Source organism: Chlamydomonas reinhardtii, chromosome 1 (genome assembly GCF_000002595.2).
Source record: "Chlamydomonas reinhardtii strain CC-503 cw92 mt+ chromosome 1, whole genome shotgun sequence".
NCBI lineage: Eukaryota > Viridiplantae > Chlorophyta > Chlorophyceae > Chlamydomonadales > Chlamydomonadaceae > Chlamydomonas > Chlamydomonas reinhardtii.
Genome location: NC_057004.1, coordinates 779,573 through 806,302, shown reverse-complemented (window position 1 = coordinate 806,302; position 26,730 = coordinate 779,573). Strand labels below are relative to the sequence as shown.

Genomic DNA, 26,730 nt, shown 5'->3' with positions numbered 1-26,730 from the left:
AAAGCGAGAGCGCGCGGGCGGGGCGGGGGCGAGGGGGTGGGGGGGCCCCGAGATGTTGCACATGATTTCGCGAAATCGCCACCACGATAGTATGCACCGTTGATACCACAAACATCAGCGCTGCTGATGCATCGAGAAGCAAACGGCGCCGCTGCTTTGCCGATCGGCGAGGGCGCATGCGCTTCGCCGACGACCCGAAATGCGGGGTCGATTCTCCGGAGCACGATATAAAGTTCACATTCAAAATCGCGCTCTGGAGAATCGACCCCGCATTTAGGGTCGTCGGCGCTTCACACTCACAATCTCTTGTCAATTGTTTATTGCCTTGAGGTATCATTGTCTACCACAAGTCCGCGACTGACAAGAATTGCAACCCGATGGCGCTATCGAGCGCCGGGATCCTCCAATCCCTTCGCCTCTAGTCTTACGTCTTCCTCGCGTTTCCGCAAAGTTATGCATCGCTTGGGACAAGTTGAAAGGCGTATTATTTGCACAAGAACTCTGGCTACGTGTGTTCGGGTTTCCCAAAATAACTCAAGGTAAAACTGTCATAACCGAGGGGGGCCCGCCTGGGGACTCGATGCGACCGCAATGGCTTCCGCCCCTCCCCCTTCGGGGGAAGGGGCAAGCCAACCCCCTCTGTTTTCTCGTCAAGCTCTTTCAATTTGAAGGGTGGGGTATGGCTGCGGCATTCTTACCCCCCCCCCCCCCTGCGGGGACCCAATGAAAGTCCCATCATCCTCAGAAAGCGCACCCAGGGGGGACCAAGGGCCCCGCCAGCTCCGAGACCAGGAGAAGAGGACACGGCCGCGGATACGTAGACGCATGCACCTGTGGAACCGAGCCCGAGGCCTACCCTGCAACACGCGTCAGCAAGTCCCTCTTGAAACCCATGCATTCTGATCAAGGTGCCACCCAGGCACCCTGATCTGAAACGTACGGGTGCGCCGCGCTCCCTTCAGGCCGGGGCATCAGGAGGGGTAGAAAGGTCAGGATCTCACCCCATGCTCAAAGCTACAGAGCTCTAGGAGAGCATTACGCAGGTATTTGTGGTTTTGTCAGGTGTGGTCTGGTGAGGAAGTTCTGGGCCGCCAAATTTGGGGGGGGTCGTCGCCCCTGGGGTCCGCCGGCCCCAACCTTATAAGAAAGCGTGCAGGGCCAGGGGAGGGGGGAGGCGGACCAGGGGAGGTGACGGGCAGAGGGGTTTCAGGTGCAGGCAGACATCAGAACGGATAGCAGATGTGCATGTCAAGCAAAAGATTGTACAGCGGCGGTGTGCGTGTCGGGAAGCGCCCCAACTAAGGGCCAAATGCAGCACTATGTGGCTCAATTATGCACGCTATGTCATAATAGGCTCAAAGAAAGCGCGTGAGGGCTAAATTGCGCATCCTGCCGGGGATATATGGGCACATGTCCCCACATTCGACACATGCGCGCTGACGTGGCGGGGCCCTTCAAGCGCTGGTGCACATGACTTCAATTACAACAAGGGGATTTCCATGGATAGAATCCCGCGTGTGGCAGTGTGGGTGTATGTGCGATGGGACAGTGTCAAGGCAGGTTGGTGAAGTTCCGCAGGGTGTGGCTGAAGTCTCAGGACAGGACCGCCAATGGCACAGCGTGATAGCGCTCCTCAAGAGTCAATGGTGGGCGCCACTTTGGTATTACATGGAGGGATTAATCCACTAAACAACAAGGGTTTGTCCGTGGGGGGGTCGGTCGTCCCCTCAAGGGGAGTCCCGGCCGGGATTTCGGGGCATGGGGTCTGGCACTCTGTTTTCTACCCCCCGTGGTGATATGCCATCACTGCCCCTCGCTCAACTCGACAAGGAAGGTGGCTCTCCTCAAGTAAAGAAAGGGCTGTGCTCACGCCACTTTTTGCGTGACCTGCCCCATATAGCCGGGGGCGGTGGATACAAGCACAGCAGGCAGGGGACAACCACATACATGCTAGCTATGCAATGCTCGCCAGCAAAGACAACAAACCAGCACCGGCAGGTAGTATCCTGCGCACCGGCGCCGCTTCTCGCCACCTCCGCGTCACATACATCATGCGCCATCATGCCGGCACAGTCCCACCCCGCCTCCGTGAAATTGGTAACTTCAGAACCCACGAATGCAATCAACCCCCCATACACGTTCATAGTGCGTCTTCACAATGCATCCGTGGGGTACCGTACTGCTAAAAATTATTCGTGCTTCATATTTCGGTTGGGGGTCCCGAAATATGGAACCGAACTATTTAGCGCCTATTCTTAGGGGGTCCCATCCCGAAAATTTGTGCCAACCGCACCTGCCCCGTAAAAGGGCGCGGGCGCGCGGGCGGGCGTGCCTCGCGTGCCATACACACGATCTTATCTTAGTATTTTCTGATATGGGTAAGCATGTGGTAAGGACACCGGGGGGATACCGGTAAGCATGTGTGTGCGGCTAGACGTGTGCTTTCAAGTACGGTACGTGTGGGGTTGAGGCACGGCTAATGCGGAACACGAATAGAGAGGAACACGAAGAGAGTGCACGGCTTAGTACGTTAGGGAGGGTTCTGCGTGTTCATAGGTGTGCATGGTTACACGTGGTGGTATAGGGGAGACTGCAGGGCCTTTCCCGCCGGAGCCCCGTTGTCCCCGACAAGGGGTGTCAGCTTTGTACAGCTGGAAAATGGGCTGAGCCCCTAGAGCAAGGGATGTGACGATGGGTACCGGCGACATAAACAGCACCCTTGCAAGCCCAGCGGGACTGGCTAAGGGGCATACCAAAGGCACCGCCACGCCCTGTCCACGCCACTCCACACATGAGCCCGTGATACCTCATTCCAAATCCCTCACAAGGACCACAAACGGCTAGTGGGGCTCGGGCGCGTGATCCGGGGCCGCGACATAATTAAGGCGGGATCGGCACGCATGGTTCGGCTGTTGCACAAACTTTCGACATTCTTGCCCCAAGACGCTTGTCGTCGACATATTTTGATACATGGATGTAAGATATTCAGGGCCCGAGAGCTGTACTCGCGGACTGAAGAAAGTCAAGATGTCCATGGACTCGCGAGGTCGCTTCTCGCTCCGGCCGAGTTTTCCCTGCCGCCTATTTTTCTACAATAGGGAATAGCAATTAATAATACGTGGCGCTCGCGGTTTGTGCCAGTATGGTACTTTTTGTCGACACAGGCAGGCAGGCACGGACAGGGGCAATCCTGGGGGGCTTCGCCCCCCCCTGGATCGCTTCGCTCGGGGGGCTCAGCCCAAAAATTTGTGTCACAACCGCTTGCAGGTCCCGGTCCCGTCCCGAAAATTAATAATTTCGTCCTGATTCCAGCTATTTTTTACCCCCCTCCCGAAAATTCAGAGCACGAATAATTTTTAGCAGTACGGTATCTGATTGTTGCGCTTCGCCTACAAATGCATGTTGATACCCACGCATCATAAGCCGTGCTTCCGAAACCTCAAAGGACGCTTTCCTTCACAACTGTTAGTGTTGACAAGATTGAAACTATGCTCGTCTCTCCTTCTCACTCGCTCATCTCTTCTGCATTGACGCCCCCCTCAAACCCCCAAACAATTCGTTCACGTACTGACTACATGTGGAGTACTTAATGAGCAGACCCATGCAAGCTTCTTAAACTCATGATTGTCTGGTGCCGCAAAGAAAGTCAGGTCACAGTCTTATCAAGTATGAAGGGCACGGAAGGCACGTGCCGTCAACGGCACCATCACAACTCGCAGCAATCCACACAGTGCATTTAGCAGTTAGTTGTACATTTTATCAGGCACGCACAAGCTTAGACGACAAAGGCTACCATTGTGGCATTCATGCCACCACCACCACCGCTCAGCATTGAGCATTTCCGCAGCTTTTATCACATGCACGAGACGACACGACACATGCTAATATTATCATGCCGTTGGGTCCTTGTATTAACACAAGGGCACCGCACCGTATTCTTGAGCGTTGCCCGGATGCGCCATGATGCTATGTGGCTAGAACGGCTGAGCTGCCGACATGTCCGCGCTGGCCTGCTTGTTGCCCTTGAGACTGACGCTCGCCGACCTGCAAACAAGCGTGTGGGGCGGGGCGGGTGTTAGGACCACGCACAAGTTACACGTGTACGCCACGTAAGGAGAACTCTTCGTGCAAAAGTGGCAGTACGAGGGCATGACAACAGAAACGCCCTTCCCCCCAGCGAGACGAGCCTAGCTACTGCCCAAACTCACTTGATAATGGCCTTCCACTTGTTGGTGGCGTCCGCGCCCTGGTCACCCTGGCCAGCAGGACCGCCGCCATTGTTTCCACCAGCCCCAAAGAGGCCGCCTCCGCCCCCACCACCGCCATGCCCTGCTCCGGACGGGGCGCCTGAGCCCGCGCCGCCCGCATTGCCGGCCGCCGGTGCGCCCGCGCCCAGCGCCCGGCCCACCAGCTTCTCGACGTCCAGCTCCAGTGGCAGCTGACTCATCAGCTCCGCGATGCGCCGCCGCTGTGGGTGTGGATGTGTTGGGAGGGGGCGGCGGCGGGCGGATGGGTGAGGTGTGGGCACACATCAACGGAGGACGCGCGGGGACATGCATACCATCCATTAACACCGTGCGGTTGGTGCATCATTTGGCGCGCCTCAGCCTCTGCCATTCAAAGCAACATGCGACGCACCTCCTTCGACACGCGCTTGAGGAGCGGGTTCAGCAGGATGAACAGAAAGCCCGCGAAGATGACCCACAGCATCAGGAAGAGGACGATGTGAAGGAGCATGATTCCTGGCACGGGAGAAACACGTAGCGTTAGAACCAGTCAGCAACCACCATGCGGTCATTAACTGATGAGCGAGTTGCTGGATTCGAGCTTTATGTGCAATCCCATGGCATCCCTGCCAAGTATCACACACACTACAGTATGTATGAATGCACGAGGATCGTTGCACTCACTGTCAAACATAGCGATGATCGTATCATAGTGTGCCTGCTTAACCTCAACCGTGCCGTCAATCAGGTCCTGCATAGGCACACACACACACACACACACACACACACACACACACACACACCGGGCGGGACAGCAAGTAGTTTGGTGACTTTGAATAGTCAACCAAAACAATCCAAGTGAAACATGAGATCTCAGCTTCATTCAGCATGTGTGCAGGTATGCTCGCCCCAGGGAGCAATGACTCTGCACACTATGGCACTGCAGAGAGTGTGCATGTGTATGTAACTGCGGTTTTCCATGGTTGCCTCCGAGTCTCATAATCGACTACTGTGTGTGTGTGTGTGTGTGTGTGTGTGTGTGTGTGTGTGTGTGTGTGTGTGTGTGTGTGTGTGTGTGTGTGTGTGTGTGTGTGTGTGTGTGTGTGTGTGTGTGTGTTTGTGTGTGTGTGTTAAAGCGCACAAGGAAAACATTGCGCAAAGACAGTGTATGCGATGCAGCGAGTGTGTGTGTGTGTGTATTATATGTTTATGTACGTGTGTGCACAGCCATTGTATGGGCACGTGGCTCGGGTGTTTTGCCCATACCTTGTAAGCCACGTTATACACGTAGTCAAAGTGCTCGTCCCTCATGCCCTCGGGCATTCCACTGGTGTTGGTGGCCATGGCGGTCACACTGATCAAGAACTGCTGCATCTGCGGGGAATGAGGAGCGAGAGATGGTAGGTTCGGGCGCGTGATAAGCGTGTTTCCCATCAATTACTTGGATTGGTAATAAGATCTGGAGGCCATTACACGTATACAGCTGGCGTGATACAATGGAAGCACTCCAGCGTTTGGGCGGGTCTTTTCCGTTTCGTTGCTCAAAACAGGAAGCACCCTGCATTCCAGGGGCGGGGCAGCCGCGCACGCACCATGGAGTCCAGGCCGGTGTGGGAGATCTCATAGAAGCGGTACTCGGGGCCGGGGCACGGCAGGTATTCCTGCCGTGTGAGGAGGGGGCGGGGGGCGACAACTCAACCCATGTTCAAAGCCCTACGTCAGACTTCCGCTTTGGGGCTGCATGCCGGCGACAACCCTCGCATGATGCCCCACTTACTGGTGCTACACGGTGGCAGCTGCCACTGCCGTAGAATAGGTCTGCCAGCTTGGGCGAGGCGTACGACAGGCCGGACTTCACCAGTGGGAAGCGCTCCGTGTCGTTCCCTGCGGTCAGGAGAGTGACTTTAGGCCGATCCAATCAGAACAAGGGCACCCATTGACACTGCATCGCCAAGTAGTCCTGCTGTTGGATGAAGCCCGGCTGCCATGGAGCGCGAGCGAGCCCATCCATACACACAAGCTGCCATGAACGACATTGGTGCCGCCGTGCAAGGACCCCACCCATGCCGGCCAGTAGCCACCCACCTGCCGCCCGGTACGCCTGGTCTCCGAGCTGCAGTGTGTACCAGGCGTCGCGCACCAGCTTTGCGCCCGCGGACAGGGCCGCACGCTTGGCGGGCAGCGCCTTGGGGTCCTCGATAACGGCAAGCTCCTGAGTGGCAACGTGCGGCGTTGTGGTTGAGTCTTCACATGCGGTCGGGTCATTTGGTGTGCAAAACCTGCTGTCCCAGCCCTGGACGCAGCTCTGCCTAAGGCACTTAAGCTGCGCGCACCATAGCATGGCATGTGATGCATGCACATGTATATCGAACATGCGACGGGCCCCATGCAATGTAACAAGCGCTAATCGGATGGTCCCATGACCACTAGAGGCATTTCTCACCTGGCCTAGGAAGACTGCGCGGGAAGTGCGGGCGTTCATGAAGTTGACCACGGAGTGGATTGCCACAACCTCCACGACGTCCTGTTTTGTGTGGGTTACCAGTAGCACGTGATTGAATTAGTGCACGGCATGTGGGGCTAGTGGGGCGCGTGGGACGCAAGTGGAGGACGCAGCAGATGGGCCTGTAAAGAGAAGAGGCCGCCATCAATGGCTCAATGCGGGCGTGCACATGAGCTTGCACGCAGCTTACCTTCATCTTGACCACTGTAGTTGCGTTGGAAGGCACAGGGGGGCGGCGTGGAAGCGTTAGTGGGGTTCATGTCATCAACGGGCACGGAGCAGCAGTTTCACTCACAAGGTACGATGAGCGAGGGTGCAGCCGTCTCCCCGCGCAGGCTGTACGCTGAGCCTGCTAGGACACACTTGCTCCACACCTTGCAAGCAAACTCACCAGCGGTTGCGTAGAAGGCGATGACCAGGATGCTCCACACCACGAAGGGCGTCAGCATGATGGCGGTGTCGTGTGAGTCGTACTTGAGTGTGCGCTTGGAGCCCGCCGGTGTGCCCGGCTGCCCGGCAGCAGGCGCCTGCTGCTGGTGGCCCGCCGTCATGGCCCAGCCGCCAGGGCCGTTAATGCTGCCCGGGCGCGTGGTGGGCAGCGGTGCCACGCTGCGGTTGGTCCTGCAGGCACATTGGATGGGAGCGGGTGTACGAAATGCGAAATCAAGTCCCATAATTCCATGTATGCATGTACCGGTTTGATAGACAGGATTCTGCACGCCGTACGAGCTCAAAGGATCAGGCGCAGTGGAGCAAGGCACGCCGTGCGTGCTGTCCTTGTTTCGGAGCCCACCTGGAGAAAAGGCGCTGGAACCAGGCCCAGCAGCCGCCACGGTTGTGGATGGAACCATTGAGGGGTGCACTTGAAGAACGTCGATTCTTGGCGCCGCCGCCAGCCCTTCCGTCATCATCACCTGCCAGGGCATCGCCACCGCCCTCGCCAGAGGCCCCGCTCTCACGTGTGCCTTGACGCTGCGAGAAAGGCTTCCCCCGCGGGCTTGCCCTGGTGGCGGCGGCACCAGCATTGGGCGCAATGGCGGCAGAGAAGCCAAGCGTCCGCTTTTGCTTGATCTGCTGCTGCTTGTCGGCCTCATCGTTTTCGTCATCACTGCCAACTCCGCCGCCATTGTTGTTTGTGACAGCGGCCCGCTCTGCATCTTCCTCTTCTTCATCTTCGTCCTCATCCTCCTGTGTGTCGCCGTGGGCCAGCATACACGTCTGAGTCGGACGATAAGGGTATGGGAACGGTTGTGTGTGTGTGTGTGTGTGTGTGTGTGTGTGTGTGTGTGTGTGTGTGTGTGTGTGTGTGTGTGTGTGTGTGTGTGTGTGTGTTGAAAAGAAAACAACAAAACGAAGCCCGTGTGTGTGTGTGTGTGTGTGTGTGTGTGTGTGTGTGTGTGTGTGTGTGTGTGTGTGTGTGTGATATTTTCCCGCCGGTGGGCGGGCCAAACAGCACCATAACGCAGTAAGCCCCAACGCACAACATGTATGTACGAAGCAACTCACGTCGACGAGGAGCGTGGTATTTTGAGAGGCCAGGGCGCGCGTGAGGCCCTGCGTTAGGTTGGGTTGCATGGAAGACGGATTCTCAGCATGGCGGCATTGGGGTCTGATGGGACGAGATAGCGAGGCTGAAGTACCCAGCTGGTAAAATGCCGGATGCACGCTGACACGCAACAAACACCGTCTACGCACCACGGGTATGACCAGGAATGTGCCATACAGCTTGTACCGCTGCGCCGCCACCGCCCGCAGCAGGTAGGCCAGGTAGCAGGCGGCGGCGCAGCTGATGGCGGCACCCTCCACGGCCAGGAACACCAGCTGCAGGGTGTCGACCTGGGGTAGTTGCGTGTATATATGTTAGGAATGCAGAGGGAAACACGTATACGTGTGCGTGTGTTGACCGTGAAGGGAAGGGCGCAGAACACAGCGGATGGCTGACAGCGCATGGACTTACCGACTTGGCGTTATCCACAGCGGCATACAGCAGCGCGTCCAAAATCTGCATTGATTGGGCCACCAAGCAAGCGAGGGAGTGCTCGCCTCGGTTATGAGGCAACAGTGCAGTGCGTGAGCAAACACCCAACACCCATAACTTTGCCCATAACGGACAAGGGGGTGTCAGCTTTGTACAGCTGGGAAATGGGCTGAGCCCGGAGCATCAGGAAGGACTGACTACAAATCAGTAGACAGACGATTGCCCCACGTCTACCAGCCATGGGGGAGCGAGGCACGGGCCTTGGTGCTCGGGCCCCCTGCGCTGGGGCGTACTAGGCATGGCCACGGTGTGCACATTCCATCCACCCGTCTCTTACTACACACTCCCGATACTAACCACCCAATGCCCCACACCCCTACGGGACTTGGGCGACCTTAACGGCCCCGCGGCATTCAGGCGCGCAGGCTTGCATCAATTGTCAGCTGTCCCGGTTGTTTGCCATCGACATACAGTAGTTTCACTTAAATAGTCCGAAACATCTGGGTTGGGTCGCTCCGGCTGATTTGACCCGCCGCCTTTTTGCAATAAATAGGCCTTAGTAAATGCTGATGTGTGCCACTCGGCGATTTGCGCCAGTGTTAAGAATGGTGCGGACCCACGCCACCTTCCCCAGTTCCCCTGGTCCGCCTCCCCCTCCCCTGGCGCTCCACGAGCCACGGACATGGGTGTTCCTGCGGCACCCCCCCCCCCCTGAACCGCTGCGCTCGGGGGGCTCAGCCCAAAACCAGTACCGTCGGCGTGTGAGACAGCACTTGCAAGCAGCGGCAGCAATGCAGGCAGGCCAAGAGGTAGGCAAAGCATGCCGGCTAGGCAGCAGTCAATTTATGTGCAGTGGTCATGCAGAACTACTCACGCGTCTGGAGGCCCTGAAAAGGTCGGGGCCAGACTTGAGGATGAACTGCCCAGGGTCTGCATTTGGACCAAGCATGGACAAGCGAGAAACAGACAGAATTGAGAAATATGACGAAGACGGCCCCTCTAGGGCTGCTGCACCAACCCGACACCAGGTTCGCTGCACCCCATCCGTCTGTATGCTGCGATAGCTGTGGGCGCGCGCACCTGTATCAGCAATGAAGATGCCCTCGTTGAGCCACTCGTGGCAGTGCTGATTGATCGACTGTGGGCGAGGGGCGTATGATGTCGCTCGTGTTAGCACCGATGTTCGCAATCAATCGTATAAGTGCATAGCTTGTGGGGGAACTCAAGCCCGCGCCCGTTTAGTAACAAGAACCCTGCCCCATCTGGGCCATCATTCCTATCAGCTGGGCAAAGACAGGTCGAGATAGGAGGGCGCGCACCTTGGCCATGGAGTAGAAGCGCGTGGAGAAGTCCTGCAGTGTGCCCAAGCCGCAACATAAGGGCGTTTAGCGTGGTTGTGATTGCAGCAGGCGAAGGTGCGTTGCCTTTAACCGCCTTTGGTAGCCAAATGAACAGTGCGGGCCCCTGATGGTCCCTGGCTCTACTGCTTGGCTACCACGTCACATCATGTCAAGTTGCAGGACGCCTTGCTAGCAAGCACTTACCCAAGTTGTGAGATTGGTTCTGGTGTCGGTACCTGGCATTACATGGGCAGCACACAGGACGGTGGTGATGAGTGGGAGTACAAAATGTGTAACAGAATGCGCCTTGATAGCACAAGGTCCAGTGGCACACGCAGCTACGAGGCACGCAGCTAGCAGCAGTGCCACACGGGGGGGGGAACACCCAAGCGGGTTCCACTCGGGCTAGTTCCTATGAATGCGGATGTTACAGAGGGGACAGACCCAGCACCCGAGCCATCACATGCTATCAGGGCCCAACTTGACTCCACCAACCCCGACCTAGTTCCTACGGACGGCCCGTTTCCCCGACCCAGGACCTTCCCATTATCATCCGTTAGCACAGTTTCGGTCTCTGAAGCCGCCGCGGGGGGAACACCGTGCCGAGGATATGTTCCCCTCACTCATGCGGCCGAGTTAGCTGCAGGCGATGCCTTTTATATGCTACATATGTCCTAGACGTCGGTCAACATTAACGTACGTGGACGATCGTGCAAAAATGCTTTGCGCCAACGGACCCTTACGGAGCTCGGTTACATAGCTTAATCTAACATTTGCTTACCACAAAGCCTGTAAACGTGCGACTTAGGCCCAAAGCGACCCTTTGGAGACTAGCCATGCTCTATCGCAAGGAGACCTCCCCTTCGCTCAGAAAGCATTCTGATGCCATGCCATGAAAGTGTTAAGCCGACGGCAGCAAAGCATGCTGGAAGTCGTGGCCCCCAGAGCGACATGTTGTCAAAGTGGCAGTCAAAGTGGGGACAAACAAGCTAGCCAAAGCCCGCGACAAGTTGCGTTTAGCTTATACTGTATGAAATAGTAACTATAGCTATGCGATGGGCCAGAAGAAGCTCGTCGCTTTGTCGGGTTTTGGCCCATGCGTGGTCGCCCTTCCGACAGACATGCGGGCTGTTCTTCCAGCCCATGACATTATTTGGTCCCCCACCTTCACAGCTCCGTACATACACCGTAGCCCATGACTCGTATGTGTTTGGGTGGTATCCGCGGAGGTCTGGGTGATCGTCCCTTCTTACACCCGCCATACCCCCTGCACCAAAGCCTTCATAGCGTCTGCCCGACAGACAACGTCTCCCGACTTGAACCCCCCCCCCCGAGAGCAGTAGTGCCCTGAGCTTACCATCTGCGTTCAAGCCATTCCACACGCTGTACGTAGTGAAGTAGAACAAGCTCATGACCGGACTGTCGGTTGAGTGGTGGCCATTCATGATCTCGTTCAGACGCAGCTGTGGCGAGTGGAAGCAAACATTTAGTCGGTCAGACGGTGCGGACGTTAACCTTGCTAACTCCGCGGGTTGAAATCGACTCGCCAAACCGCCGAATGTCCCAATCTCCCACTTGCAACGCAAACTTGAGCACCAGCAGGCGGTGCAGCCGCAGCCCGGCAGCAGCAGCGGTGGCGGCAGCACCGGTGCCCCCACGCACACATACAGTGTCACGGCGGTGAGCCCCAACTATCCCAGCGGGCCCCTAACATACCTTGATCTGCTCCGCATTTGTCGCAATGCGGTTGACAAAGAGCTGCGCGCAAGGAGGAGTCAAAGGTGCACAGGGGACGCAGTGGATGCTAAGAAACTCACCCCAATGCAAAGGACTATGGTTGAACATACATGACAAACTTGAGAAACAAGTTGCTCCTTACGTCTGTGTCATTGGCAGTGAAGAGGTTCTCCAGGGTTTTGTTCTTCGAGATGGTATCCAGGGAGCGCACATCCGTCATTACTTGGTGCATAAATTTCTGCAGGAGGGGTGCAGACAAGCAATAGTTAGCCTTGATATCCGGCACCTGCTTCCAGCAGGCTACGCCGTACACGTCAGGGGCCCAGGCTAGCGGAGCCAGTACAAAACCTGTAAACTTGTCATTCCCGGTCCTTAAGTACCGTACTGCATTGCCCACCTGGGCCTCGCCGCTGCGGCCCAGCTGCAGCATGCTGGCGCGCTGTTCCTGGAGCGAGGCGAGAGTCAGCACGAAGCACACCACGTGCACAGCCGCGAGGATGCCGACAGTGATGAGCGCATGCAGCTTGAAGCGCTTTTGCACCTGCAGTGCAATACCGTAACATCAGGCACATGGGCGAATGCGAGTAACACGAAGCGTCTTCTGGCAAGCCTGCCTACAATTCGCCACACCTCGGGACCTGTGAAGGCAGCCCGCCTACCGCCACCCCGCCCCGCACCTGCTGCGCCTGTCCCGAGTCCATCAGCTTGACCAGCTTGCGGAACCTCTTGCCGCGCTTGTACTCCGCGCCGCCGCTGGAAGACTGGGCCGACATGGCGCTCTGCCCGCCCTCACTTCCCGCATCATCATCCGCGTAGGGCAAGTCCGGCGGGCCGCCTCCCATGCCACCTGCCTTCTGCGCACCAGCAGTTTGGGCAGCCACTGCCGCCTTCGCTGCAGCCCCCTTCATGACCGCTGCCATATCGCTGTAGGTGGTGCGGATGTCACTGGCCTCGTCCTCGCTCGGCGCCTTGACGGAACCGTCATCGTCGCTCTGTTGCTTTGGACACACAGGACATTGGGTGCAGCAGCGAATGTGATATGATTACAACCGTAGTCTGAGGCACAACGAGGTAATTATTAAAAAGTCAAAAATTAAAAAGTCGCGCGTGCTAGCTAATCGCTTACCACCAATGTTACCGTATCGAATTCCCAATGTGCACGGCACGTGTGCACGGTATGTGCTTACCTTGGCTGCGCCTCCCTCCACCGCCACCGAGTTCTGGTAGAAGGCTCCCTGGCTGGCCACCCAGGTGGAGATCCGCTCCGCTCCCTTCTGCTTGCCGCCGCCGTCAATGACCTTGTTGTCCTTGTCGTCCTCACCATCCAGAGACTGCATGTCAACACCTGCACACAATGTGTCCACAGTTAAGCGCCAGGTTTACATACTAGGATTTTAATACTCAAAGCCACGATTGAATAGGAAAGTAAGGCTGGCACAAGTTGCCGCTGGCACGCATGACGACAATCGCCAAGGATGTCAGAACACAATTACCACTTCTCTTTTAAACTGCTTCTCCAAGCTGCAGGTCCCGCCGGGCTCCCAACGCACTCGCCGCACGCACAACTCACCCTTCGCTGTGTCCGGCTCCTTGCCTGCATCCCCTGCCGCTGGTAAGACGGTGTGTGGCAGTACGGTGGAAGAGCCGCCAGCAGAGCGCCGTGTTGCGCCTGGTCGGGCTCGCGGCGCTGGTGGCAGTGAACCGTCACCCGAGCCCGTCTGTGGCTCGCCGCCCACCGACTTAACCAGGTCTGCCAGCTTGTTGCGGCCGGTCGCGGCGGCCGTCACGCCCGGCACAGGTAGCCCGCCATCCCCCACGCCTCCCAGCAGCATGGCAGGCATGGGCGGCATCGGCACCTGCTGCTGCACCTCGTCCTCAGCGCCTATGGCGTCAGCAGCCTTGGCTGGGCTGCCAAGCGCTTTCTGGACTGTCGAGTCGTTGCGTCGCGCACTTCCAACTCCAGGCGGCGTGTGCACCTGCCCAATCGACGAGGACTCCATGCTCGTCCGCTGCTCCTTCACCATGGGTATGGCGGCTGCCTGCTCTGCTGCTGCATTAGCTGCGTCCGCCTCCATCTTATCCATCAGGTCATCGAGCGAGGGCTGCCGCTTAATGCTCGCGGCGCCCCGAGGCGAATTAGTCGCAACCGTGGCCGCCGGCTCCTTCAAGCCCGCCACAGGCAGCAGCACGCCGCCACGCGAAGGCGGCGGGGGCGCCGCAGCGGCTGGGTAGGCCGCAGCAACCGGCGCCATGGGTGCGGTGTGCAGGCGCAGGATGGCAATGACCGGCTCGTTTGGCCCGGGCTTGCCCACCACTTGCACATCCAGCAACAGGGGCTTGCCGTCCGTGTGGGTAGCACGCAGCTTGTGCACCGGGCCCACCTTGACTGCGACGTCCTTATTCTTGGTCTTGAGGTTACTCTTCTTGGCGCCGTGCAGACTCAGCAGCTCAGCCGCCGAGGTGCGGCCCGGCGGCATGGTGACCAGGCTGTCGAGCGCCTCGCCAATCAGGGCGTCGTGGTGCAGCCCAAACAGCAGGCCCGCGGGGCGCGTGTGCTCCTCCAGCACCGACGTGATGCGGCCCGTCGCGTCCAGCTGCAGCACACCGCTCACGGCGTGCACGGGCCACAGGTCCACATACACGTGGTTGCCCTGGCCAGCAGCTGCCTCCTCGTCAGACGGCGGCTCCACGTGGACCTGTCGCATGGGCCGAAAGTTTACATTAGAAATGCTGGGTCAGAATTCGAAAATCGTGTGGTGTGGTCCCAAGCAGAACCGCAGCGTACGGTGCCTACAGAACAGTGTTACGTGTTACAAGCATCCACTAACAATCGGGTTTCATGAGCATAATCCCACCCGCGCCACCCAAATGCCCCCCGCCCACTCAATCCACCTGCATCACGGCTGGCTTTGCGCGGGCATTTGTGGACTGTTGGCCGCCCATGTTGCGAGGCAGCGGGTTCGACACGTCCACACGCCAGCTGGCGCCAGGGCTGGCAAGAGCCCTGCACACGGAACACGAGTACAGCGCATGTCAGGACCCAGATAGCCTTTACAGTACCTGTCTTCGTATGAAGTTAATCTTGAACATTCCTTGCAGCGATCCCAACTACTTGCCTGCCAATAAGCGCGCCAAGCATGCGTGGGCCCCCCGGTGTGGTTGCACGTGCCGCCACCTCCAGAGCGTCAGGCTGTTGCCCTGACACGAGCTCCCACAAGCCGCGACCGACCAGCTGCACACGTACAATCCGGGATGATGGGAACACGAGGTAAAACGTCATGCCGAGCCCCAACGACGCAAACGAACCTGACAACAAGAGCTGCACCCAAAGCTGTCCTCTTGTTCGCTTACCCGGCTGGGCTCCAGACTGAGCATCTGCAGGGCAAGGCCCTGGCTGGTGGCGGACACAAGGCCGTCATCCGACACCGTCAGGCGCACGCGGCGCTCAGAAAGGGCGGTGTCCAGCGAGGACCTGTGGTTGCGGGATAGGGCAGGCAGTGGGAGCACGTGAGGACAGGCTGGGGCCTTATCCATGTGCTCCATTAGCGAACGATGGCAAACGCAGCCTGTGTCTATCTGTCTATTCTTGGATGCCCCTCACCTCTGCAGGCCAATGACGTGGGTGGACTCGCCGTTCAGGTCGCCACTGGTGATGGAGACATGCATGTACAGCGGGCGCCCGGTCATGGTGCGGAGCTCCAGGGTGGGTTGCGGCGCGGCCTTGCGGCACGACCACAGGGAGCGTGTGGGCGGCGAGGAGGAGGTGATGTCCTTGAGGAAGCGCACGTGCATGTCCTTCCACGGCGCCGGCAGGAAATCGTACAGCGTGAAGCCAGTCAGCAGGTCAGCGCCAAACACAATCCCGGTGCCGCTGTTTTGGATGGTGTGATGCGCACGTGTGCCATCACCCAGGTGCCCTACATGCCCAGTCACGCCGCCGAAGCGCGGTCCTGAGCTGGTGGCCCCACCAACGGCCACGGAGTCCTTGAGCGCGCTGGCCACCCCCGTCGAGGCGTGCAGGATGACGCCCTTGCGGTTCACCACCAGCAGCTGGGCCGGGTCGTCGGACGACAGCTGCAGCCGCAGCTCGTGGACCGAGATGTCAGCAGAGACTGTGGGACATGGGACGGGACGACGAAACGTAAGAACTAACAAAGGCGCAACACGACGTGACCGCGCGCAGCGAGCTTGCTTCGGGCATCGCCATTCAGAACATGCGCGGCACCACCACAGCAGCCATCCGCCACCGCCACCGCCACAGAACGGAGCTGACTGCTTCCGTCTATGCCGCACAGCGGCCGGCACTACTTACGGTTCTCGACCATCGTGACGGTGCAGGGGACCGGTTGGCTGTCGTACTTATGGGCCAACAAGCAGTGTAGGCCTGCAAAGCTGTCAATGTTTGCTCCTTCGCCGACCTTGGCGAATTTGACAAGCCTGCAGTGGACCAAATTTTTTACCTTGAATGCATCGCGAATCGGCGTTCTGATGTGTGTGTCTTCTGGTAGTGCGTGTGCACCCCCAGGCTCTCGATAGCCCAAGCCCACCTACCTCTTAATGGTATCACTGGCGCTTTCTGTCACCACAATTTTTGGAGTCTCCACCTCGGCATCAGCATCGTTATTGTTGCCGCCAACCGCCATGGAGTCCGTGGCCTGCACCATCATGAGTGCGGTCAGGTTGGAACCGTTGACCTCGGTGGCCCTCCAGCCGAAGTTGGCCACGAACAGGTGGTCCACCGCCGCCACGATGCCGTTGGGAGACACCCACATCCTGGCCATGTTGGGCACAGGCGGGGTCGGCTCCAGCAGCGCGATGAAGGTGGAGTCCTCGCCAACGCCTGAGTATGTATACGAGCGAGCAACGAATAAATTGGAAGCACGAGACAACGCCAACAATTCGCAAATCCAATCCCGACTACTCGCATGCATACTGGAGCGACGCCTCAAGCAAGCGGTGCAACGGAAATGCAATCACATAGCCGTAGCACACCTGAAGCCTTGCGCAGGGAGAGGTTGACTGAGAACGCCACACGGTCGAAGTGCATGGCCACGACAACCAGATCCGGGCCGTCATGGCTGGCGGCCTCTGCGGTCTTGCCGTTGTCAGACTGGCCTCCGTTCACCAGGGCAGTGACGCTGGTGCTCGCGACCATGCGCGCCAGCTCGTCCGCCATGCGCCGCGCGCAATGCGGCGCCAGCAGCATCGCCAGGGGCTTGGCCTCGAGCGTGCCTGCGTGCAAAGCGGGGCCATTGGTGTGGAGGCAGGTTGGCATCAGGGTGGACGGATCAGGGGCTTTGCGCTAAGGCTACAACTGCCCTAGAAGCTTCTTGCAAGCAAGGAGCTATCCAACTTACCGCGCTTGTGTCCGAACAGGATGTGGGTCTGCTTGTTGGCCATCTGGATCTCGCCAGTCGCGTTGATGACCAGCACAGCCGCAGCCATCTCGTCCATTCGGCCCAGTGGCGTCCCTGGAAACCACACGAAGGGAACACGGTGTGGGCCTTAAGTAAGGATGGCGACCGGACACAAGGTAAAAGCCGCCAGCCAAACGCCCCGCCAAGCCGCCAATGACAACTCCACCACTCGGCATCCGCACGGCTCACCGTCTGGCAGCAACGGGCCGCGTGCGTCTCCGTTCTTGACCTCCTCCAGGCGATCGGCCTCTGCGAAGTACTCAGCTGCGCCCCACGGGTCGTTCTTAATCTTCTCCAGAAACTTGCCGTACAGCCGGATGAGCTTAGGATTGGTTCCGTAGCTCTCCAGCACGACGCGGTACGCGGCCTGGGCCTGCGAGACGGAGCTCTCAATCTTGCCCAGGGCCTTGCTGAGGTGGGTAAAAGACACGCGTGACGCGTCCAGCGCTTTCCTGAAAGGCGGGAGTGAGGGGAAGCAGTGCATGAGCGCAGGCCAGCTCCACATACGGACATAAGATATAATATAGTACAAAACAACGCCCCATGACCGCACTCTGCTACCCATCAGATAGACCTGTCTGCGCATCCCCTGCAGTACCCTGCCATCCCCGCCGCCACCCACCAGAAGTTGCACATGGCCTGCAGCGCCTCGCGGTGGAGCCGCACCACCATGCGCTGCTTGCGCTGGTACTCCACATAGCTGCGGGGTCATTGTGGCAAAGGGGGTGAGTGTACCAGGTAAGCGAATGTAGCCACAGAGCTGTAGCCACGGATCCGATTATCCACTGCGGGAGTGGCGTACCCATATAGCGGTAACGGCACCCTCCACAGCCATCATATGACAGCTTTTACGGTTCCACTGCTACATACACACACATACATACACACACGTACATACCACCCACTTACCCAAGCAGGTCCATGCTTGCGCCGTCGTTGGCGTGACTGCCCGCAGCTTTTTGCTGCGTCCGCGTGCGAGGGGACGGGGGGGTTACATTCATGATTAATTAAGAAGTGAAGTCGTAGGCAGTCGTACGCGTGAGAGGGGACGGGGGGGGGGGGCGGAATGCGATTAAGCAGCGCCATCGAGCTTTCACATACGGCCCAGGCACAACTACGGTACGCATGAGAGCTCGGATTCTTAAAAGCATCTGCCCGCTTACCGTGGCCTGCTGCTGTCGCACAAACATCATGAACCGAACAATAAGGCTGGGGCTGAGCTTGCGGGCGTCCTCAATGCGTCGCGCGCCGCTCTGGCTGACCCCCAGCACATCGATCATGAAGTCGGCATGCAGCAACACCATGTAGGCGCTGCCGGGGAACATGGCCAGGCCGGCCTGGGGGAAAGGAGGGAAGGAACGACAGGCGGGCTTAGGGCAGGACGGGCGATGGGAGGGGCGTGCGCGATAAGGTGCGCAGTCTGAGTGACGCAGAGCAGGGCGTTAAAGGCACACGCACATACACACCAGGCACAGCTTAACTAGCCCCTCCACACCTTGATGATGTTGTGCGCCTTCTGCACTGCTTCGGGTGCCAGTGTGTAGCGGTCGCGCCACACACGCGCACAGCGAGCCACGATCTCTACGTCCCGGGGGTCATCCAGGTTGTCACAAATATCTTGCAGCGGCACATCGGGCTTGGCGTTCCTGTGGAGGGTTTGTGGAAAGGTGTGGTGACAGCACAAATGGGCTCTCAAAACCCGAGTGTCTTTCCACTGTGCCACAGCCCGACACAGCAATATGTTACTTTCCCCCAGCCAACAACACTCACGCCATGGCCTGCAGCGCGGTGGTGGTCATCTTGCGGATGAAGAACCAGGACATGGCCGCCCCCACACCAAACGCCGGCGCCAGGCCCGCCAGCATGGTGATGGTCATGGCGCTGGACCAGCTGCTCAGCTCCGACTGCTTGACGCCCGGAGCAAACACCAGTAGCATCAACGTGATGCAGCACCACACAATTGAGGTCGACACGCCCGACTTGAGGTAGTTCACCCATGCCACCAGGTTGGGGTTCTGCGGAGATTAAGCACACACGTATGACACGCGGCACACAAAAGGCGACACTAAAAGGTGAGGGCGCGTAGACAGCAGGGTGGCTAGTTGCATCGCTAGCAGGGCTTGGGGTTTCTGCCTATCTGTTCCTATCGACTTACCCATCGCAAGCACTGCCACGCCAGCGCCAGCGACAGAGCCAGGTAGGCGCACGCCGCCACCTTGCGCCAGCCCAGGAACACGTCCACCAGGGTCAGCAGCGCCTTGATCGCGAACGCCATCACCTCCGCGCCGCTGTGGCCCAGAGCCATGGGCCGACGGCTCAGGGGATTCACCTCAACCTGTGCGGTGCGGGCACACACGGACGACACATCAAGATCACGGCGGTGACATCACCCCAGCCAACATCCCAGCCTGCCAAATGTACCGCCTGCAACCCCTTCCCATTCCTTTCGATGTCCGTTTACCCACCTCCGCCATGTTAAGTAACATGGCAATAGCCACGAAAAGGAGGAGGAGAATGGCGGAGACCACGGCGTGGATGACATGAGGGGAAGACGCACAGCCTGCGTTGTGGAGCCGGCACAACATGTGACACGGCATGCTAAAATTTCCGAACCGTACCAATGCGGAGTGTAAGCGTTCCAAACAAAATACCGGGCTTCCAGTAGCCAATTGAAAGGGGCCTAATAAGAGGCGTGACGGTGATCATTACTTACTGTACGCAGGGAACAGGTCCATGTACATGTGCGGCATGGGTCCGGTGAAGTTGCAGCTGAATCCGAGCTGTGAGGGACAAGTGAGGTGGGGAATCGAGTGCGAGGGAAAGTAAGAGCCGAGGGACTAGGGTCACGTGCGGGGCGTGCTCGAAGGTGGTCCCTCACCTGCAGCAGGTTCAGGGATGCCACATCGAAGGCCTGGAAGAAGACGGAGCTGAACACGCGGAGCACCTGCATTGTGTGAATGGGCAACGTGTGTGTGTGTGTGTGTGTGTGTGTGTGTGTGTGTGTGTGTGTGTGTGTGTGTGTGTGTGTGTGTGTGTCCATCCGACATGTGTCACTATGACACCATTGATCCCACCAACACATGCGCCCACCATATCTCAGCCGCCCCCCAGCCCTACCTTGATCGGCCACACTACCGGGAACTTCTGCTCCTTGAAGCACCAGGCCACCCACACGCACAGCCCGATGTTCATCACCAGCAGCGCCACCGCGGCATATAGCAGGGCCAGGTAGGCGCTGTAGCTCTGGAAGGGGGGTGAGGGCAGGCACGCACTGCGTGTCAAACCTAGGCTGGCATCGGCTTTCTTGCTGGGCTGAAATAAGCAGGGCGGCGCCGGGCCAGTACACCGTATCCGTGACGCACAAACATGCCATGCAAGCACCCACCAGGTCGCCGAGCCACGTGAAGTTGAGCACACCAATCACCGACCAGGCCCTGTGGTGGTGGGCAAAGACGGCAATGCATGTCTGAGTGGCTGGTGCAGGCTCCGTGATCGCTGAAGTCACATGCATTCGCTGTAATAGAACAAGGTGCACTTGGCCGGAATGGAGCATTTATGAGTGAGGTACCGTACCATGTGCGCCATGGTCCCACGGCCCCTTTACATCGCACCATCGCCACTCACGCGCCGTTTGGGTCGATGTCCCAGCCCTGCTTTGCGGGCTGGATGACGGTGGCGAACAGCTGCCAGCCATCCAGCAGGATCTTCAGAAGCACCCAGCGGATGCGGATGCGCGTCTCGCTGTTCTCCTTGCTGCATGTTGCCAAAGGAAACAGGGCAACATAACCAGTGACGTGACCATAGTAACTGAGCAAGCTGTAGCTGAAACCCATTCCAAAAATGTGGGTTAGCTGCCGTAGTACCCATGCGTAATACCGAGTAAGAAACTAACCTCCTCCTAATCTCCTCACCTTAACGTGAACAGCACACCAAAGATGCCGTTCTGTGGGGGTTCAGACACACGGGGGGGGAGGGGCACCTTGTCGAGGGGTCCAAATACGTTCATCACACGCATGCGGCCGACTTAGATGCCTGGACAAGTTGCATTTGCCTCGATATGCTACATATGTTTCCTCTGTCAGCAGACATCTACATGAGTGCCCGCTGACCCGAGCAGATGCCGATTGCTTTGCGCCAACTTTTACTATTTTATAGCTGTTAGCTTTGCATCATCCTGTTTTGAGGGAAGAACGTCTCACGGAAGACACGACATTCCCGAAAGTCACGACCGCCAGAAGGCCTTATCTCGGGCCCAAGAGCACTGCTAAGTAAAACATGGTTATAGCGTACCAGCGGCAACTAATAATGCAACCATGAGCGCCCTCCTTGCAGCCCTCCTTGGCACCATTCTTCCATGGTCGGGGCAAACAAGCTAGCCTAAGGCTAGCCCGTGGCAAGTTGTGTTTAGCTTATGATGTATGAAATAGTAACTGAAGCCCGTGGTGGGCCAGAAGAAGCTCGTTGGTTTGGCCGGGTTTTGGCCCATGTGTGGTCGTCCTGTGCGGACAGACCTGCGGCTGCGGGTTGTTTTTCATCCCCACAGTACCCCACCTTCAAAGGCTCCATACATACACCATCAGCTACGCCTTGTACGCATTTGGATGGAGTCTGCGGAGATCTGTGGCATGTGATCCTCCCTTTTTACCCCCTTGCACTCTTGCGCTCAGCGTCTGTGCGACAACGTCCCCAGAGATTCAACCAAAGAGGGTTCAGGCGCCGGTGAAGGCTACTTGGACTTGTAATACCTCAAGACAAGTGTTCACCCTGCTTACAATCAATTCCCGTAATACTTGTGCACTTGCAAACATACGGTATCAAGCTCTTCTTGCTCGTGGCCGATTCCTGGCTTTATGGGATTCATGGGATGGCGGGCCCACTTGGGAGTTGGGATACGGGATGCTAAGACCGTGCCGCCATCACGTACCACGGTCACTGCCAGGGAAATGCGTGTCCAATCCAACAACTGCTAATCATGCTGTCCGCAGACACATACGGTCCCAGTATTGTGAAAGACGGATCGTGTGATACCTACATGACCTCTCGCTCTGCATCTCACTTGCACGCCAAGGGCCAGAACGCACCTCAAGCGATGAATGCCGGTCCAGGATGTCCGCGCCGTGCCCATCCTGCTGCTGGTCCTTATCAGTCCTGTGCAAAGCAGAGGTAAATTGTTAGCATCGCTGTGCGGTATGGAGCCAGTCGGCAATGCAGGCTAGTGCTGCCCCGAGAAAACCGGGGAGCGGCGAGTGTGGGAAGTTTGGGCAGGTTTGGGCCCGACCCGCAGCCCGACCTCGACGTACGGCGTGCGTCAGCGGTCAAGCGGAAACATACTGTGTGCCTCAACTCTTGTTCAGCTTGCATGACTATCCCGGGGGCAACGCGCGGCCAAACTGCAGCAACTGGCCAGACGCATGCCAACGAAATTGTTTGGCACCGCTCACCGGTGTTGGCGCGCTGACGATGCAGATGACGCGCCCGATCCCGCGTAACTGGAGCCGCCGGCGACACTCGTTTCTCCAGCCATTTCGTTCTACCTTACGTTACGCGAAGGAAACTAGTGCGCTCATAGAAACCAGCAAGTGCTGCGTTCAAGATATGCTTGATCTATCATGTTGTATTCATACATCATTTTTGTGCACAAGTTGAGGGCCGTCGCGAGGGCGAGGCGGTGGCGCGGTCGCGACAGAACGCCAGTAGTCAGGCTGAGCCGCGCAGCTTATTGTAGTTAGCAAGTCTCTAAGTTATCAAGCCCTGCAGGCAGCGGCGTGGCTGTGGCAAGTAAGCTGGCATACATACACGCGACAACCAGCGTCAAATCGTATAGGTTTAGACAAGAATACACCTTATTGGAAGCTACTAGTGGTCATTGACATTTATTTGGACTGGCGTAAAGCATTTGCGCTGCTGCCTGCGTTAGTTGCTCGCTCGGGTCATGGGGCCGACGCTCGCGATGGACGCGTCACTACTGTCGAGCGCGCGGCACGCCATACCCACAGAAACACACTTGCTTGCTTGGTTCATTTATCTCAGTCCATGATACGCCTGACTCCAGCGAGGGTTCGGCCTCCTAAAACCATCTTCCTTCTTCAAACAGACTTTCATGTCAGCCTGCGAACACTCTGCTGGGAGTGGGAGGCTGACAGTATTGAACCGATAGCAAGCTCCAATAGCTTCTCGAAATAAGCGAATGGAAGAAGCAAGCGAGGAGAGACTGGCCGGTGGGCTGTCATGGCATGACCTCTTACGGCATGCATGACAACGAACTTGTGACCTCCGCTGTTTCAGTTCGGCAGTTTTATAGGCATTTGCAAATCTGCAATCGCTTTGAATCGCCCTGGGTCATCAGCAAGCCGGGTGCGGGCGACCATCGCGCCTGGATGGCTGGGCTGCAACTTGCCCGGGCAGCTGCAAAGCTCGGCGAGCACCATGAGTTAATACTCGACACCGAATCACCTCCCCATCTGAGCGCGTGCAACTGAGTCCACGCGCGGAATGCGTGCCCCCTCACTGCTGGGTGCCCCGGGCGCCGCCTGAATACAGGGTGGGAATCGGGAATTCCCCTGGTGCGAATTTCGGGGATTGGCTAGCGCTTTGAGTGGTTGGGACAACCATTTTCCCAGCACTGTGGCAGTTCCCTAGCGGGCCGTCCCAGCACTGCTGGGTACCTGGGGAGGGCAACCGGAAAACAACATGCACTTGTAACCAATGCAATCTGTTTATGATCAGAAGCCGTGCCAGCATCCAGTTGTTCCCCGTCCAGAGGGAAGAGCTATGCGAGGCCATTGTGGATTACCTCCCCTTGGAGGCCTTGCTTAAAGTATGTGTCATCTCTTTGCGGTCGCGGCCGCCAAAGGTTCCCGCGCCAGCCGGCTGCTGCGGCTGCTGCGTCACGGACGGCGCCCATGGACTCTGAACCTGACTCTGAACCTGACTCTGAACCCTGAATCTGACTCTGAACCCTCACAACCCGATGCCTTACAAGACGCCACAAAACCTGCGCGGCCACCACTTGGCCGTACTCACAAACCCCAAACCCCAAACCAGGGAACCCTCCCCTGCCCCAAACCGGCTGACTCGGGCACACAGCCCGAAACGCTGACCCGCTCTGACTGCCGGGAACAGCCACACCAAAACCCAACCTGAAACCTGCACTCAGCGAATCTCTGCTTGAACCCCACAGCACCATTGAACCCCACAGCACCAGAGCACCTGCACAGCCTCACTCGCAGGCGCAGCCCCAAACCTACACCTGCACCTGCACCTGCCGTTCAGTCGCTGTCGCACAGGTCAATGACCTCCGCCGCCGCCGCCTCTGCCGCCGCCGCCCCCGCCGCCGCCGCCTCGGTGCCGCCGCCGACCACGCACCTCGCCGCCCCCTCCACCGCCGCCGCCTCGGTGCCGCTGCCGACCACCTCCAGGCCCCACTTCTCAATGTCGATGCCGATGCTCTTTTTGCAGTTGCTGCACCACACGGAAACATTCTTCCCAGCCCGCCCGACCGCCCTGGCGATGTGGATCAACTTCCCGCAATGTTCGCGTGGACCGTGTAGAAGACCGGGTTGGTCTGCTTCAGGCGTTTGCACCCCATCGCCACCTCGTCCTGGCCGCTGCCGAACGCGGTCGCCTGCCGGCCCTCCAGCTGGGCGGCCGTCTCCTGGCCGCTGCCAAACTGGGCCACCAGCTGGGCGTCCGTGACCCAGCCAGTGATCTGGCCAGGCATAGCTATAAGCGGCGGTAGAGAACGCGAGGGTCTGCAGCGAACGGGCAGTTGGGGCGGGGGGGGGGGGGCGCCGACGCGTCAAATGTCTTGTCAAAATGTCTTTCGCACCGCCGCCTATCGCGCCCGCGCGCCGCGACAGGCGCATTCTAGTCGCCACCCAGTGCAGCACGGCATCTTTGGGTGCTCGTCACTAGTGTTCTGGGAGCGCGCAGTGCGGACAGACAGAAGCGTCGATTCTCCTCATTGCTCAGGAGCCCGTAAGTGATGGTGGCGCTGAGGGTGGGCCCGCCGACAGCAACCCATGCACGCACTGACCGCGGCTTGGAGCGGGCAATTGCAGGGTGCGTGGGGCAGGGGAGGCATGGGGCAGAGGCGGCAGGCAGGGCCACGAGGCGGATTAGGGCTCGTATCTTCCTGGGGATAAGCCACCTCAGCCTCAATCTTTCATGCGGCGCCCCTGGGCCCAAACTGTGCCGTTGTGCAATGGCTCGGACAGTTTTGTGACTTTCTTGTGCGGTTGTACCGGTATTGACGAGTGTTGCGGAACTAAAGCGTACGTAGACCAGAGCGGAAGGCGGAGTGGGCTTGCAGGCGGCACGAGAGTAGGCAGTCAGTAGCGCAAGTTGCGAATTCACATGTTACCTCGTAACCGACGGTAAACGCTGTGGACGGTCGCGCCCATGGCTGGCTGACGGAAGGTGGCTGCTGTATTGGGATGGCTGGGCTGGACGACGCCGGCCGGGCTGGCGTTGGGACTACCAGAAAGGATGCGCCCGAAACCCCTACCGCTGCGCAGTACCCCGGCTTGCCCCTCCCCCCTCCGGGCGCCCCGTGTCATGCGTGCCCCGAAAGGGACGCAGCAGCACGTAGAATCCCGTGCACAGGCGCAGGTGACAGCCGCGGATCAGGTAACAGGGCGTGACGGGTCGAGGCTGTGGGAGCCAGCACACAGCATAGGTTGTGTCCCTCCAAATGCATACACTTCTGGCTCTATCATTACGGATGTCCGCACTGTCAGGTTCAAGGCCAGCGCGCGCGCAGCCGAGTGCACAGCTATTGCATCTCCCCACATGTGTTCAGGTCGCGTTAGTCGTGGCGCAGAACGCATCATATCGCGGTACATGCAAGTACAAGGTCCCCACTTGGCCGACTGCGTCCTGGTAGAGGGTTAGAGGCTGTGTACTGCGCGAGAAGGGTAGCTGCAGCGGTTCGTGCCCGGCCCTCGTCTACATAGTGTATCTCGAGCACGCCAATGTTATCGCCCAAGTCTCCAAGCTGGGCGACGGCTTCTGAGTACTCCGCGAAAGCTTGTTCTAGTGCGTTCATGGCCCTCGCACGAACATGTGCGCATCGACCACTTGTCCGAGCACCATTGCTACGACGTAGCCTACTGCGTCAAAAAGATCATTCCCAACTTGATAGCGATAATTGGAAATGCGCTGTAAACCGCGTTGGCGTTATTGCGACACTGCAAGTGGCCTTGCTGTCGCTAGTGCGACCTTCCTTCACGGGGACCCTTAAAACTACCAGTAACTGCACAACGTAATACTATTCCACGGTGCTCGCGCTCTTCTGCGCGGATGAGGGCCTCACAACAAGTGCTGATGTGATGCCGCTTGAGCGGCAACACATTATATGAGCTGGTTATGGTCCAAGTATAATGACGTCCTTTACATTGGGAACCTCTGTGTACTGACCCGCCCGTCCAGCAACTCAATCCTGTCGCCATAATCAAGCGTTGCAATATAGGTGCCAGCGTTTGCACCTTTGCATTTTCAATGCTCGTCATTGCGTAGACCTTTGTGGGTT

At 58.3% G+C, this 26,730-nt stretch overlaps 2 protein-coding genes across 3 annotated transcripts; both read right to left on the bottom strand.

Annotated features, from left to right (window-relative positions):
• Positions 1 to 1,652: 1,652 nt before the first annotated feature.
• CHLRE_01g004124v5 (uncharacterized protein) lies at positions 1,653 to 23,484 on the bottom strand. 2 transcript variants are annotated; one of them, XM_043058164.1, is made up of 50 exons: positions 22,643 to 23,484; positions 22,283 to 22,349; positions 21,113 to 21,144; positions 20,826 to 20,954; positions 20,587 to 20,635; positions 20,319 to 20,444; positions 20,080 to 20,145; positions 19,915 to 19,981; positions 19,667 to 19,761; positions 19,357 to 19,536; positions 18,972 to 19,216; positions 18,697 to 18,847; positions 18,365 to 18,538; positions 18,111 to 18,163; positions 17,824 to 17,901; positions 17,391 to 17,653; positions 17,142 to 17,255; positions 16,777 to 17,016; positions 16,336 to 16,624; positions 16,097 to 16,221; positions 15,386 to 15,896; positions 15,136 to 15,256; positions 14,901 to 15,016; positions 14,677 to 14,788; positions 13,355 to 14,480; positions 12,972 to 13,129; positions 12,462 to 12,782; positions 12,182 to 12,325; positions 11,927 to 12,022; positions 11,764 to 11,805; positions 11,405 to 11,510; positions 10,252 to 10,283; positions 10,027 to 10,059; positions 9,788 to 9,845; positions 9,582 to 9,637; positions 8,687 to 8,731; positions 8,425 to 8,565; positions 8,236 to 8,283; positions 7,523 to 7,917; positions 7,121 to 7,350; positions 6,920 to 6,933; positions 6,670 to 6,750; positions 6,312 to 6,438; positions 6,004 to 6,110; positions 5,819 to 5,887; positions 5,493 to 5,600; positions 4,911 to 4,977; positions 4,639 to 4,742; positions 4,209 to 4,468; positions 1,653 to 4,044 (listed from the first exon to the last, which is right to left on the bottom strand). In XM_043058164.1, the coding sequence occupies exons 1-50, from the start codon at positions 22,723 to 22,725 to the stop codon at positions 3,975 to 3,977; spliced, it is 7,524 nt and encodes a 2,507-aa protein (XP_042928079.1). In that variant the 5' UTR covers positions 22,726 to 23,484; the 3' UTR covers positions 1,653 to 3,974. The 2 variants fall into 2 exon arrangements, with proteins under 2 accessions (XP_042928079.1, XP_042928078.1); XM_043058165.1 differs by having other exon boundaries at positions 12,462 to 12,776.
• A 428-nt stretch (positions 23,485 to 23,912) lies between these two features.
• On the bottom strand, positions 23,913 to 26,494 carry CHLRE_01g004050v5 (uncharacterized protein). The gene is made up of 3 exons (XM_043058163.1): positions 26,064 to 26,494; positions 24,785 to 24,952; positions 23,913 to 24,662 (listed from the first exon to the last, which is right to left on the bottom strand). Exons 2-3 carry the CDS (start codon positions 24,919 to 24,921, stop codon positions 24,470 to 24,472), a joined length of 330 nt encoding a protein of 109 aa, XP_042928077.1. The 5' UTR covers positions 24,922 to 24,952; positions 26,064 to 26,494; the 3' UTR covers positions 23,913 to 24,469.
• Between the last annotated feature and the right edge of the window lie 236 nt (positions 26,495 to 26,730).

What these genes read in the sequence shown, in the direction of transcription:
- CHLRE_01g004124v5 (XM_043058164.1), bottom strand. Translation starts at nt 22,725, where the DNA reads ATGGCTGGAGAAACGAGTGTCGCCGGCGGCTCCAGTTACGCGGGATCG. An exon ending in TGGAGGGAGGCGCAGCCAAG is followed by an intron (nt 12,783 to 12,971) that starts GTAAGCACATAC and finishes GTGTGTCCAAAG; the next exon opens with CAACAGAGCGACGATGACGG. An exon ending in ATACCACGCTCCTCGTCGAC is followed by an intron (nt 7,918 to 8,235) that starts GTGAGTTGCTTC and finishes GGCGACACACAG; the next exon opens with GAGGATGAGGACGAAGATGA.
- CHLRE_01g004050v5 (XM_043058163.1), bottom strand. Translation starts at nt 24,921, where the DNA reads ATGCCTGGCCAGATCACTGGCTGGGTCACGGACGCCCAGCTGGTGGCC. An exon ending in CAGGACGAGGTGGCGATGGG is followed by an intron (nt 24,663 to 24,784) that starts GTGCAAACGCCT and finishes CGTGTGGTGCAG; the next exon opens with CAACTGCAAAAAGAGCATCG.